The 13,716-nt window shown below is 51.4% G+C and overlaps 4 protein-coding genes across 4 annotated transcripts; all 4 read right to left on the reverse strand.

The window, feature by feature from the left end:
• Positions 1–318: 318 nt before the first annotated feature.
• EKO05_0004372 (uncharacterized protein) lies at positions 319–2,642 on the reverse strand (the record flags this gene model as incomplete). The annotated part of the gene is made up of 4 exons (XM_038938935.1): positions 319–1,106; positions 1,156–2,292; positions 2,345–2,574; positions 2,623–2,642. 4 exons carry the CDS (start codon positions 2,640–2,642, stop codon positions 319–321), a joined length of 2,175 nt encoding a protein of 724 aa, XP_038800174.1.
• An 857-nt stretch (positions 2,643–3,499) lies between these two features.
• EKO05_0004373 (FACT complex subunit) lies at positions 3,500–5,398 on the reverse strand (the record flags this gene model as incomplete). Its single annotated transcript, XM_059636376.1, has 5 exons — positions 3,500–3,769; positions 3,818–3,890; positions 3,946–5,060; positions 5,114–5,333; positions 5,397–5,398. Coding segments are annotated over 5 exons (1,680 nt in total).
• A 5,002-nt stretch (positions 5,399–10,400) lies between these two features.
• Positions 10,401–11,163, reverse strand: EKO05_0004374 (uncharacterized protein; the record flags this gene model as incomplete). Its single annotated transcript, XM_059636377.1, has 2 exons — positions 10,401–10,533; positions 10,589–11,163. 2 exons carry the CDS (start codon positions 11,161–11,163, stop codon positions 10,401–10,403), a joined length of 708 nt encoding a protein of 235 aa, XP_059492360.1.
• Positions 11,164–12,597: 1,434 nt separating this feature from the next.
• EKO05_0004375 (uncharacterized protein) lies at positions 12,598–13,590 on the reverse strand (the record flags this gene model as incomplete). The annotated part of the gene is made up of 1 exon (XM_038945565.1): positions 12,598–13,590. The coding sequence occupies one exon, from the start codon at positions 13,588–13,590 to the stop codon at positions 12,598–12,600; it is 993 nt and encodes a 330-aa protein (XP_038800176.1).
• Between the last annotated feature and the right edge of the window lie 126 nt (positions 13,591–13,716).

Consider the following 13,716-nt stretch of genomic DNA (forward strand, 5'->3'; position numbering starts at 1 on the left):
GTAGGTGTCTATAGTGTAATGTCGACTGATTCATTACGACATTCGTTCGTGATCTCGTCGTTGAGCGTCTGCTGCATTGTACGTGAACCTTCTGAGGTCTTCGAGCTAACAATATCGTTGCAGTCTCTATCCCCCAGCTCACCAATCTTATGTGGTGGCTGTGTGTATCCTCCCCCTGTCTCTTCTTCCTTCTCCGGTCTCCATCAACGTAAACTGCTGAGCCCTAGATAGCAACAATGCCAGTCTAGAAACGCGTTGGGTATCATATGGTTGAAAAATGTATGTTGTGTCTCCGAAAGAGCCTGAAATCGATGTTCTTCATGAAGCAAAGACGTCCTGATGAGCCTCCCACTGCCATTGCCCTGTAAGCTGGCGCGCACGGTATTCGGTTGAGTAGCCGAGGTCGGCTTCAATTTCGCGAATGAGGTCGAGGACAACTTGACGCTCTCGAGCGTCACCAAGGCATTGTCCGGCAGTAAACAATGCTTGAACAGAGAAAATGCGGACTGCATCATCAGACTGAGCCAGGGAGATGCCGACAATTTCGCGGCTGTGCTTCTGGCAAGCGGCGAGGACGGATTGGTAGGAGTTGAGACGAGCACAGACGGTGCTGCGACCTTGAGTGGATTCGTACGGCTTGTTCATAAACAGCAGAATCTGGCTCATGTGGTAGGTCTGCATTGTTGAAGCGCACATGGGGATGTTGTACCAAACTTCTGGGAACATGGCCTCATTCTCTCCTCGAAGAAGACGTCCAGGTGCTAGAGTTGGCTCGACTCGAGCTGAAGGTTTGAAAGTCATGGGAAGGCCGTCGTACCATGCCTGAAACTGCTTGCGCAGGTGGTACCAATAATCTGAAAGAGTCGACTGAGGAATACCAACCCAGCCCATTCCCGTATCTGCGGGGAGCTCATCTCCAGCCGCCATGAAATTGATCAGCTTCGACATAAGCCAGATAAGAGCGTTGGAGATAGCACCATCATCTGAGTAGCCGTTTTCGGTGATGCTAATGGGGGCCAAGAAACCCTGGTCATCGATCAGTAGGCCGGCTTCTTTCCATAATGAAAGGTCTTCGGTATCGAGGTGCGTGCGAGTCTTATTGATGACTGTTTGCTTAGTTAGCAGAGAATGGGCTGTTTGAGGCTAGAAACGTACAAGCTGCAAACATGTCTTGTCGTGCGATATTCCAAAATGTCGATCGACGGGCCTTGGAGATGAAGTTGATACTGGATGGTGACATGGGAGAATTTGGTGATTGCACATGGCAAGATACCGTGCGCTCTTGTGAATGCAGGAGGAGACTATTGGCCCCACTGAGGTGTTTCGCCCATTCCGACATTGACGTGTCAAGGAATTCGTACACGCAAAGAATGGCTGATGCCGCTAACAGTTCGTCCGTGCTAGACGCGCAGGAGGCGTTGCTTGATGTTCGGCGTCGTTTAGCTGGGTGAACGACATCGCCATTGTGCTGGCGAAGCTCGCAGTCTGAGTCGTCCGGCGTGATGGTAGTATCCGACTTCAAGGCCTGGAGCAGAAGAGATACGGCGTTGTCATAGTATATGGCGGCCTTGTGCTTCCAGTCGACCGATGACGAACCAGGGTAGACTTCCATCCTCGGTTGAGACCTAGACCCTGCAGGCTTGCAGCCCTTGACTTGCGCAAGAGTCTTTGCAGCACACGCGACGGCAGCGTTCTTGAGTAAGGCGTTCTCACGTGCTTGTACTGGTACATAAGATGCAAAGTATGTGTCTCTGTCGAAGAGGTCTAACCAGCGCCCTGGCCCCTCAGAGAAGTATCGTAATAAAAATGCGACCTCATGATCTTTTGAAGTGAATGAATCACAATCAGAGCGGGGTGGTGACCTTCGCGAACTAGAGATGGAGTATTGTCGAGGCATATACTCTGTGGTAGTATCAAAGGGCGACGTAAGTCTAGGATCGATTGGAGGTGGTGTCATAGCACCGGTCCAGTCTACGATGGGATGAATGCGTCGATCATATAACGAAGCTGGTGGCGAGACAGGAGTGTTGACCGTCGACGTAAGAGGCGACTGCATCAGAGGCGGCAACGCATCGAGTTCTGGAGTGTAGCACATGGGTGCACTTGTGGGTGCCAGATCGGGTCCCATGCTGGATGGTGTACTGGTCAGAGAGTGTGTATTTCCAGAAGTGGGCCATGTGTTGATGGACCGAGGCTGGAAAGGAGCAGGCGAGTCCATTGATGTGACAGACATAGTCTCGAGGTCTGGTGTCACGGGGTCGAGGTAAGGGTTTGTTGTATTGATGAAGGTGACTGCAGCTGGTGTCAAAGAAGAAGGGACTGTATGATGGTCTGAGCTACCTACCATTACGTGGGATGTCCAGCCAGATAGCGTCGTCTTCGAATGTGTTTTTATAAGAGTAGAAACCCTTCAAGGAGTTCTCGTCCCCTGAGTCTTCGCCATTCATGGAGGCATTGTGTTGATGACGGAAAACTATCCCTGAACTTGGAATGCACTCTCTCGAAGCCTTGATGCATTGTCCACACACAGGCTTCTTCTCATCACACTTGAGCTTCCGCTGGCGGCATGTGAGGCTAGAAAAGGTGTCAGAGGAGGTGAAGTAGGAACACCGCTCCACTTACCATCCAGTTCGTGAACGCATCTCAGCAATAATCCGCGTGGGTCAGTAGGGCTTTGGTAGTCACGGGTACTCGGGTCGAGCGAAGTGGGTATGAAGGAATGTTCGTACGAGTCGGCGAGCGCTGGGTTATAGATATAACACCATGGTCGACGGCGATGCAGCGGTCTTGCTGAAGGTTGATGCGGGGTCTAGCATGGTTCGCGCCAGCGTCGGTCCACCGTCACAATCTAAGCGGGGCCTGTAGGAAATGGCGAAAGGCTTTTCCTTGCTCTAGGTGCGTCGGCATGAATCGCCGTTGCGTCGCTCGATCTGGGGTAGCTTGAGCATTGAGCTAAAGTTCAGGGAGGAGCAGCTACGATAGCCCCCGTCCGGCGAGTCGCGTCAAGCGCCGCAATGATGTGTGCGTCTCGCCGAATACTGACCGAACCGCAAAACGCACATCACCCTGAGACAAAATACCGTAGGCGCGGGACTAGTCGGAAAGCGACCGCTAATCTCCACTTATTTTTTAAACTTTTCTCATGGCTCGCTTTCGCGTGATACCGCGATCGGACCGTCTTGGCACGGCCCGCTTTTCTTCTTAGGAGCGCGCCCTCCACCCATCCCAGCTCCGATCCGGAGTGATGCATCGTCATCCGCCATGCTTGCAGCGATGCTAGGTGCCCATCAAGTACGACGGACATACCTCCGTGTTCTCTGAACGGGTCAAGGCGGGATAACACTCGCGTTGTGAACGGGAAGAAACAAACGTGCATGCAGCGCATCGAAACATCGAAGGATTTTAGAAGCACTCGGAATATGTTCGGCTTCCTCACCGCCTTCAAGCGCATCCGCAGAACCCTGGCCCACGTTTTTGTTGGTGGCTGGGGCGGAGGCGCTCAGTTCGAGGTCTTCTGTTTCTTCGTCGGTCTCTCCGCATCTTTCCCACCTGCATCGCTATCTGCATCCTCCATCTCTGCATCGCTGTCGCCGGAGCCACTGTCGTGATCGGAATCGAACTCTTCTCCAACTTCAGATTCAGACTCGGTCTGGAAGTCCTCATCAACGCTCTCGTCGTCCTCGTCGGCACTACCGCGATTTGCGACACCTCCGTCGTCACTAGAAGCAAGGTCGTCATCTTGAAGTGCGGCTGCAAGAATTGCTCCTGACTGTTGCATATTAGCGCCACCATGCGAATAGGGAAGGGAGGCTTTTACGTCATCTGCCATTTCGTTCTTCGTTTTGATCCCTTTAGCACGGAAAAAGTTCTCGAGTGGCTGTTGCTCCTCACTGCGGTCACACGTTAGCTGTGCAGGTTCCTCCAGGCCCCATGACGTGCACTCACCGATTAATGTTGGAGAACTGGTGCTCTGCCATGCCACCCTTCATCGTGAAGGTGATGTCGAATGTCCGACTTGCTGCCATAGCACCTCCCACCCGTGACATTGTGACTGAGGCAATATTGTCCATGGCGATGTAAGTGGCTGGCTTGGGGATGAACATGAAGGCCTTGTCAAGACAGTACAAGTGGCCTTCGTTGGCCTTGATGGAGCACTTTACGCCGGACTGCTCATGGTGGCTGATGAAGTCCCGTGAAGGTCTGGTAACGCGTTTCCCGCTGAGTCCCCGGAAGATATCGGAGACGACTACGGCAATGGGTGCCTCGTAGTGTGATTGTAACTTGTCCTTGTATTTGGCCTCGAGTAAATCCTCCTTCATGTTCAAGTCAAGGTTGACCTCCTCGTCGCGCTTGAACTGCATAACCAGAAACGGGTAGCGTGTCTGGCCTTGCCTCAGAGGTGGATCCAGTCCTATTGTGATCAACGTATGCATGTCGTCGGGCTTCGGCAGTACCATGAACTTCTTAACCGAGTCGAACTGGATCTTGTAGTCGTATGTCTTTCCACGCAGTCTGAAGGACGTCTCGTACATGTCGATGTCGAAACGACCTCTGGGAGTCAAGTGCAAGATGTCCAGGAAGGTGGCAAACGTGTCACCAGCCACCTCGCCAATCTCGGCCTTGTCCATGAGTGTCTCGTAGAATAGGTTGGCAGCATTTTGTTCTTCACCGTCTTCAGCGCCTGAGATGTCCTCGCCATCCTCGTTCTTCTCCTTTTTAGACGCAACACCTGGGATGTAGAAGCGCATCTCAACCAGCTGGTCTCGTGCTCCGGCTGACTTCTTGCCCCTAAACCGGGCGCCTCCAAGACTCCCATTTGCGCCGGTATCGCCGTCAGCAGGCAGTGAGAAGTCGACTGCGACCTCGTTCTTTCCCGCCAGATTGGTGTTGGATACCTCGGTATAGGGGACTTCAAAGGCAGGGCGGTTCGCGACGTTGAAGGTAAGCTCAGCCTTTCCGAATTCGGCCTTGCCCCAGTTCCAGCCACGCAGGGCATGTTCTCGATTGTCCAAGTTGATGCCGTACCAGACCTTGAAGAGTTTCGCTGCTCGATCGTAATCCTACGCTTTTCAGTATTGAGCTCAGCTGTGCGCCAAGGGGTGCTTTCCCTCACCTCGTGCTTGAATCCATCGAGTTGTATTACGCCGTCATTGCGGGACAGGATCTTGATCTCGTAACCGCGCGCCGCACGGCTCCACTGTGCCTGGATAATCTGTGACTGGTCGCATGTGTACGTCTCGCCATTCGCTGGCTTCCAGCCAAACCCTGACTCTGAGAATCGAGTGGCGCCTGGTTTTCGCGATAGGTTGAGGTAGATGTCGTTGAAGGCCTCCCTGCTCTGTGTCAGCTTGTTATTGCATCGTGGTCAGTCTCTACGAGAGCATCGTGGTCTTTACATGTTTGCGACTTCCAAAAACGTCGGCAGGCGCTGGTGGAGAGTCGATAGAGGTTGATGACAGTGAGAGCGCAACAGTTGATGTTCGTTGCTATTGGAAAACGCGTCCGTGCACGACGTGGTAACGCGAGCGCGTTCTAGCGCCGTCCCGCGTCATTGGCCTCACTGCACCGACTCACCTTCACCTTCCAAACATCGACAGTAGATATGACAGCGGCCGCTCGACCAACGATTCAACCCCTCCGGTCAGACATGTCGACTGAAGCACATCCTGCTGGTGGACGTTCCGCTACCTCTATCTTGCGTAGTCGATGGCATCGACGCAGCTATCAAGACAATGGAGTGCCTTGTCTCAGAAAAGCAAAATCGACAACATTTTGATTTGCCCACACACATTCCTGCAATATGGTGGGATTCTCCTCCTCTTCGTTGCACGCCAACCCGACGTTTCGCCGATCCCGTAGACGCTCAGTAGATCCCTGTGCTTCCAGGATTATCACTTCGAGGGGAGTGACGTTCTCACCTTCGAGCATTCAGACGTGAACCTCTGCAAACAGTGGACCAGAGAGAGAGGCAAAACCGCCTCGTGTCCAACCGTTGGGCCCGCCAGAGCAGAAACGCTACGGTGATGTCAGTGATCCCCAAAGCGATTGCTGTACACCAAGCATCAGCAGGGACTAAGCTGTAACTGTTATCGTCCCACTCAACGACTATCAGCATGGCATGGACAAGCTTGTGCTTACTGTCCAGCATTCTTGACGGAGCCGCAAATAGGCCCGAACGCACCACAGTCATACCGGCTGACTCGAAAACGCAGGGATAGTAGCTCACTTTCTGCAAAGAAGGATTGCACACCCTGCTTCAGACAACGACATTATGCATGCATCTGACATCACAAGCCATTGAGCGAGCCGACAACGTCGGATCGTCCTTCCGACAGCGGTCGAGCTGTTTCTCGATACACCCTGGCTGGATCCACTGGACCAGCACGTGCAGCCAACTTTGCAACTCTCGCTTTTTGAGTGGTCTACGGAAGCGGTCCAAAGCCCTGATAAGGGGTCTTGGAGCTTGTCTCGTCACCAAGCGGCCTATGCTGAGTGAACCTTGCGAGCACTGGGAAATGCCAGTTCGCGCAAGATAAAGTTCCCTGAGATCAGACATGGGCTCTGACTCTCCAAACCCTTCAAAAAGTTGGGAAACAGCCTTTGGCTGAGTTCGGTCTGACACCAGTCTACTCTTGGTTTCGAAAGACAAGGAAGTCGTTCCACCTCTGACCCTCTTCGAGATGACGTGTATTCACTATTGCCCTGGAAAGTACGCTTGACGACATGTACGCGTGCACAACTTATGATCTTTTCTCCGACAAAAATTAGACAATCTTCAGCGGAGATCGGAGAAGGAAACATCATGGCTCTCTGATACATGCACACTTTAGGTTGCTCGTAACAAATAGCAACCTACAACGGCAAGTCTCATTCGTCTCGTACATACGTCCAATACTGGGTCCGAAATTGGATCTGATCAATCTTCTCCACGTCCAATAACGGTTATAGGGGTGCAGCCGGTGAACATGTTCTACGAGGCTGGTCCAGTGCGAATGTGTCAGATTACCGGCCGGGCCTTCTCACGGGCCGATGTCTGGATGCTCCCGCCCTAGGGTGGTATCCTTGTCGGTGGAAGCAGTTGCCTAAAAAGTAGGGTTTCGTATTTCCCGTTCACACCAAATAAACAATCCAAAATCTTGGCGTGATCTCGCTGCTCTTGAAAGTTGGTGCACCATTGCAACGTGAAATCTTCAAGTCTTAGGTCATGTCAGCAGGGCTCAAGCAATTAATCCTCGATAGAAGCACCTGCTGTGAGACTACTCGGTTTCTAGTCTTTCAACGATCTAGGCTACACCTGAACTGAGCCCATAATACCACTTGGGTAATCAATGCCGCAGTCTTTACAAAAAGACACTAGCCGCTTCAAGACTACAGTTTTATAGCGACATCGTTCACATGTGTCACATGTTGCACTCCCGTTTGACGTCAAGTCATAGGAAGATGCTCCACTGGATCATGCCTCTGAGTTCTTTCGTTGAGAAACCTGCAGTCTAGGTCTGATCCCAAATTGAGCTACCATTTCGCTGACATACAAGCTCCAAATACCAGCTTCGTTACAACCACTCCACATGTCCTCAACGCGAAATCGATAACACGGCAGCTAGTGTCAAAGCCACAGCTAACATTTCAATCAATTGTGCTCTCCGAACTATAATTTTGTGTCGGCGTCTAGAGCGTTTTTAGCTCGAAGGGGACGCTAAGGGTAACCAAATGCCCGTCCGTCCCTTGATCGTTCCGAGATCCGTGACCGCACCGCACGACCTCGCGAACAGGTGGATTACCTTGCGTCAGCTCGTGACGCCTCCATGCCAACGCGAATAAGCAGTCCCTGAAATACCCGAGCCTGCAGTAGTCTCACTTCAGGCCAAGCCTGGCGGAGGACTGCATTCCGGTGCATTGTTGCTGCACTCAAGGTTGCGAACCTAGCTATCGCATAGTCCCGAACTTAATGAGTAGAACGGCGAGTGACCTAGTAAATTGAGGACATCGAGGCGAGGCAAATAGGCTGGTGTGTAAGCTAGGCCATGTCAGGCTCTTTGCGTGGCCTGAATATTTGAGATGTAGAGGCGGTGAAGCCTTGATAAGACGACCGTTCAAAGCCATTTACTCCTGACCGGCATGCACGGGTGCATGCGGTTGCATACATACATGCCTTACTCCGGTCTACTACCTGCAGTACTGTGCGCTGATGGACAGCGGGCTCACGTCTTGCGGCCGCAAGCACACCACCCTCCGAAGAAGGACCTTCCCTTTAGCGGCGGAAACCCAACGTCAATGGGGGCACCTTGTTCATGGCATCACGCGTGAGTGTTTAATTCGCCGGCTGCAAGTTTCAAGATGGCCATTGAACAAACCAATTTATCAATGTTGCGCTCGTACAGCCAAACGTTATGTCTCGTTTTGAGATGAACACCAAGCCTCACGCCATTGACCAATCACCCGCATTACTCAATTCACGCAATATGAACCGCTACCATTCATCAATTCCAAACGCATTGGCGTTCCCCTCTAAATTGCCACATATCCAACCACTTTGTTTTCTCACAGTGCCGTGTATACCGCACATCACCACCGCCGAAGCGCTCATACTAATTACGTTTAGAATCCTCTTCGTCCCACTCGTTTAGCTCGTGCATGCAGGTGCACATGAGACTGAAATAATACCGAACCTTGAGATGGCGCTTGGATCTAGTGCAGTGGGGTTTGATATACCACCCTCATTTCGTGAAGCTGTGCCATATAGCCAGTAAGATGTAGCATCAGATGTTGAGTATAATAGCGACATGACTCGCACTTGGCGAGAGAGACAAGTTGTAGTACGCTAGGCGCATGTGTGATGGCTACCGAAAGAGGCGAATGAGATCCTGAGCAAGATGATATGACTGTACATTTCCCCTGCAATTAGGATGCTCAAATATGTGTTGCATCCTGCAGTGGTATTCAATCAGGTGCTTCAACTCACTCCTCATAATTCCATACACACATCTCCGCGAGGGATCTTTGTATCGTATTGTCCTGTCTTCGCTGACAACTACGAGCATCTTTCTGCGGAAGAGAATATATCACCTGCCACATATACATACACCCGGTCCTTTGATCAATCATCTGAAGGACAAAGGCCCACGTGTGAAATTCAAATCTAAATTCACATTAGAAGAAAAAGAAGCATGTGAGCATCAATGCAACTCAGAGGCAGTGGTGAGAAGCCGTTCTCTCTAACTCATTGATACATGATTCGCCCCTGATGTAGACTTCTTTAGAGTCCTCAGAGTTAAAAGCAGCTAGCACAAGCCTATTCACATTGTACAATATGTCCCTGGACTCATTTGTGACCGCAAATCGACTCATAGCAAGACCGCCCAAGAACCTACTCGATACACCTCGACGCGTCCAGCCGATTGCGCATCGATATTTGAGTCCAAGGAACGTATTCCGCTTTCTCAAGAAATTAATGTTACGAGTTTTGAGAATCTAACATATAGCTTATTTTGGTAAACGAGCCACATGAAAGGCTAGTATTCTTCCAGCGTAACGAAATAAGGTGTCATATCATCCCACCAGAAGACGACCGTGTAAACCAGAGTCTTCCAATTTGCTCTGTATTCATTTACCACGATGGACCATCCGCTGGCGCGATTCGAAGACGCTGAGACTCTCTTTGGGGTGGTTGCTCCACTCAATTGCAACTATGTACGTATATCTTGCAGCACTAAGATTCTCAGATGTCGATAGGAGACTTCTTTCTCCCCAACAAACCCGAAAAATGATCGCATGTATGTAGGTTTAACCCAAGAAAAGAACTGGAGTCTTTTCTCTCTTGGAACCGCATTGAACGAAGCGTTTCTGCTCATTCCAATGAGAGGTGTTAGAATTGAAGATTCAGAGTGTTACACGACGACTCCGAACTCGGTGTTCATAGTGGTGTACCCACAAACCTCTGGGCAGTCTTTGAGCATCCCTGGGCTTGCCAGACGCTCTGGAGATGCCGCACTCTTGAGGATCCTTGCGGTGCTTGCCTTGTGCCTGGCAGAATCGCGACCTGCGCGTCAACAGACTCTCAACAAGAAGTAACCATCTATGCTGTAAGCAGCAGTTGGGTGGAGCCATCAGTTAACTGCCATTGCGGATTGGCGTGGTTGTAAGTAGGTAGAAAGTGATACAGGAAGGGGAGACCAAGGGTTTGCATCTCATTACACAGTGCACGTGTCATAAGAACTGTAGCGTAAATTGAACGTAGAACTTGATCACAGGTGCATAGTATCATTCGTTTGCTTAGATAAACCCATGAGATGATCCATTATGTATGTTGAAGCATCTCCTTTTCACCTGAAATGTATCACACACTGTGTGACTGACTGATGCTCAATGTTGTACATGTTGGCAAGTCAATCGTGATGGATTTAGGCACGCTCCGCAAGTCCATTGCCAGAAGCGTACTGCTCGTGAACAGCCTTCTCCTCGGTCCTCGCAAGCTTCGTCTTGCGGTGGTGGTCCTTGATCTCATGGAAGGCGGCTGTGAGGGCGTGGAGCAATCTGGAGCAGGATATTAGAGCTTGGTCTTAGGTCAATTCGCAAAGTATCTACTCACGTGCTGATGATCGCCAGAATGAATGTTCCCCAAGGCAAATCACAAGTGCTATCCTGAGTGTTTGCAGTCTGTCCTTGCGCAATGTTGGCAGCATTGTTGGCGTTGCGGTCAGTGTAGCAATGCCTTGGTCCCGCAGCTCCACCACTTGGTCGCGTGAGGACAGAAACGGCGATGAACGCACCGACGAAGGCAAGATCGAGGAGCACCCACAGCCAGCGCAGCCACTTGGGTCCGGGGTTGGCAGACTTCTTGATCAGCGTCATGATTGTGGTGATAAGTGTGTACAGGACGGCGGCAGCGAGAATGCCTTCTACGGCGCCAAAGGAACCGCTCACACCGCGGCGGGTCTTGATAGAATTGACAAGACGATAGACCTTGTAGAGACGCTGAGAGAAGAGGCCAAGAGAAACCACGGCGGAGATGAATTGCAAGACGCGGGTCAGGCGCAGCAGAATTCGGTAGAAGGCTGTGTGTCGCAGACGCTCGGGAACGAAGCGTGTCAAGAGCCCGGTAGGCTTTTCTTCGTAGTATGATGGGTCGACCGGGCCATCGAGAGGCTCTTGGTATCTTGCCATTGTGTGATGTTGCGGATGTAGTTTAGGTGAAATGGTAAACGAGCAGGCTGTTGCAAATATTTGTTTGATGAGTAGAGCACGATTATTAGCTTAGGATGTGATTGAAAGTGAAAATGAAAGTGAGTCGAGCTCATATAGGAAGCTACGACTCAATGACGAGTTTGTTTGTTCAATCTGACGCACGACAGGCCGTGGCTGCTATGCTCGTCACTAAAGAAATTACCCCAAACTTGTACACCGGACCACCAAAACCTCTACCATGACCGACGAAGTGCTATGCTGCCATGCCCAATCAACGCGACCCATTTAGCCTTTTCGTACATTTCACGTCGCACGTGATGACGCTACCGTGGACGTCATGTCTATCCCTTGTCCAGGATCTTAACATGTAGAAAAACCAGAAATTTGAACATGGCCGTATGCATCCCGGTTGAGGCTTGTTGAGCTTTGGTCGGCCTTGGCTGGCAGAGGCTCGCTGAGCCAATCCTTTCGTCATCTGCTTTGTTGGAATTTCGAGCTCGACGGAGCGATGACTATTGGTCCGCGGAAACGCTGTAGCAGTGCAGGTCAGACCTCTTGTGCTCTCTGTGACAGTGGTTGTGCATATACCAACTTTGATCTCCGAGGAGCTGAGCCGATCCATTGTCGCGGTTGTGAAGCCTGCAGCTTTTCGCTGCGCGGTAGGAAGTTGCTGGAAAGGACGATCGACGACGTGGAAAGACTGAGCCTTTTGCGACGGGGGCAAACATGAGTTACACGAGCGAAGAGCAGTCACATACAAGGACAGGTAGAGCAATGCGAGGCACGGCAATCCATAAGTCTCGATGCTCATGATGCGCTGGATTGTGTTGCTGGTTTAACATCCTTTTCTGTTGACTGCTGATCATTCTCAACCCGCTCCTAGCTCTAATGACAGACTCGAGTGCCCGCGATCACTATCAAGATGAAGGGCCCTGTGCCGGCAACGCAAGGAAATTCACCACGATTGAGTCATACCACAACCCTGCGGTGATCCATGAGGTCTGTGAACGGCAAATGAACAACGTCCGCGTAGCCGTCTGGGCATTGCCATGGCTTTTTGTTATTCGACAATGTGTGAACGTCATCTGCAAAAAGTTTCCAACAGGCCATACGATGGTCTGCAATGAACTTATTGCCGTGCCTACGTAGTGCATTTTGCGACATGCCACTATCAGAGCTATACCTACCTTGTGTGCTGTGGACAATGCGCCGCGGAGCAACGCGGTTTAGGAGAAGTGATTTCGGAAAGACGACGTTAGCACGAGGGCGCATCCGTTGCTTCTGACGTGTGAATCGTGCAGACTCCTGCCGTAAGAAAGATACCAGGATTGAAACGGGCTGGCCACGGAGTCAATACAGTGACCGCGGCATTTACGTATTCATACACAATACGTACAGTACTTATGTCCGCCTTCAGCCCCAGCCCCACCAGCTCTTGATAGTATCCCCTATCGTTGCTTGCCCGGCTTCTTTCCTCTTCATCCGGTTTATGCGTTCTTCTACAAATGTCTCCTCAACCTGCTTGGCCATGCCTGTCTGCGCTTTCAGCTCGCCCAGTATTGCCATGCGTTCGAACTCCTGGTCTTTTGGCGGCAGCTTAGCGATGCTCTCCTCGTACTTTTTGCGAGCTTCAGGTTTGATTTGACTCCATATTTCGTCCTCCGTATCGACTGGCGCGCTACCTTGAGCCGGCAGAGGTGTGATGGTGGTCTGCTTGCCGGCCATAGCCCGCGCAACATTTGCCTTGGACAGTACGCTCTCGAACTTGGGCGGCTCCCTGCCCTCGGCTTCTGCCTTTTCGATCTCCGCTTCTTGTTTGAGCATCTGTTGGTATAGCTTGTCGGCGTGCATTTGTATCTTCTCGTCTTCTTCTGGTGATCGAGCATCCAGTGTCAGATAGCCAAGTGCCTTTAGGAACTTCGACTGCACGTCGTAGCAGCGATTAAATCTCCTTGACTCGGCGTTGCACATTGTGCCTAGGGACCACCATGTCTTTGGATTCCTGAAGCACTCGAACTGCTCCATGTACTCAAGCGCACAGTTCTCCATAGCGATTTGCCCAATGGAGGCATTGCGGTCGTTGTATGCATCCACAAGATCCCTCAACTTGTCCTGCTCGTTCTTCCCTCGGTCCATGAGGACATCTTGTGGTGTGTAGTTTTTCCAGAGATGTGCGTAGCGGCCATCTTGGAACTGCGACTGAGGCGGCACGATCGGTCTTTCGGACTCTGCAGTTGCTTGTGTAGACGGCGCTGGTGCTGCTGCCGGTGCTGTCTCGACAGGCTTCTTTTTTGGTGCGGTGGGGAGTGTGGGCTTTGGCCCTGTAGGTGCTTCTTTCTTCAAAAACTCGCGCAGCGACGGATCGAGCTTGTCGGGGTTGTCGCTGCTACCCCAGAGCCAGCCCATGTTGAATCAGACGATAGAAGTGTGAACTGAACGAGTGTCAAAAGCGCCAGAACAAATGGTGAGGATCGGCCCAAGCTTCACCACCATTCACGTGCATCCCTGCTAGCGCGACCGCGGCATCATAAC

The sequence above is a fragment of the Ascochyta rabiei genome, chromosome 6, assembly GCF_004011695.2.
Source record: "Ascochyta rabiei chromosome 6, complete sequence".
NCBI classification, from domain to species: domain Eukaryota; kingdom Fungi; phylum Ascomycota; class Dothideomycetes; order Pleosporales; family Didymellaceae; genus Ascochyta; species Ascochyta rabiei.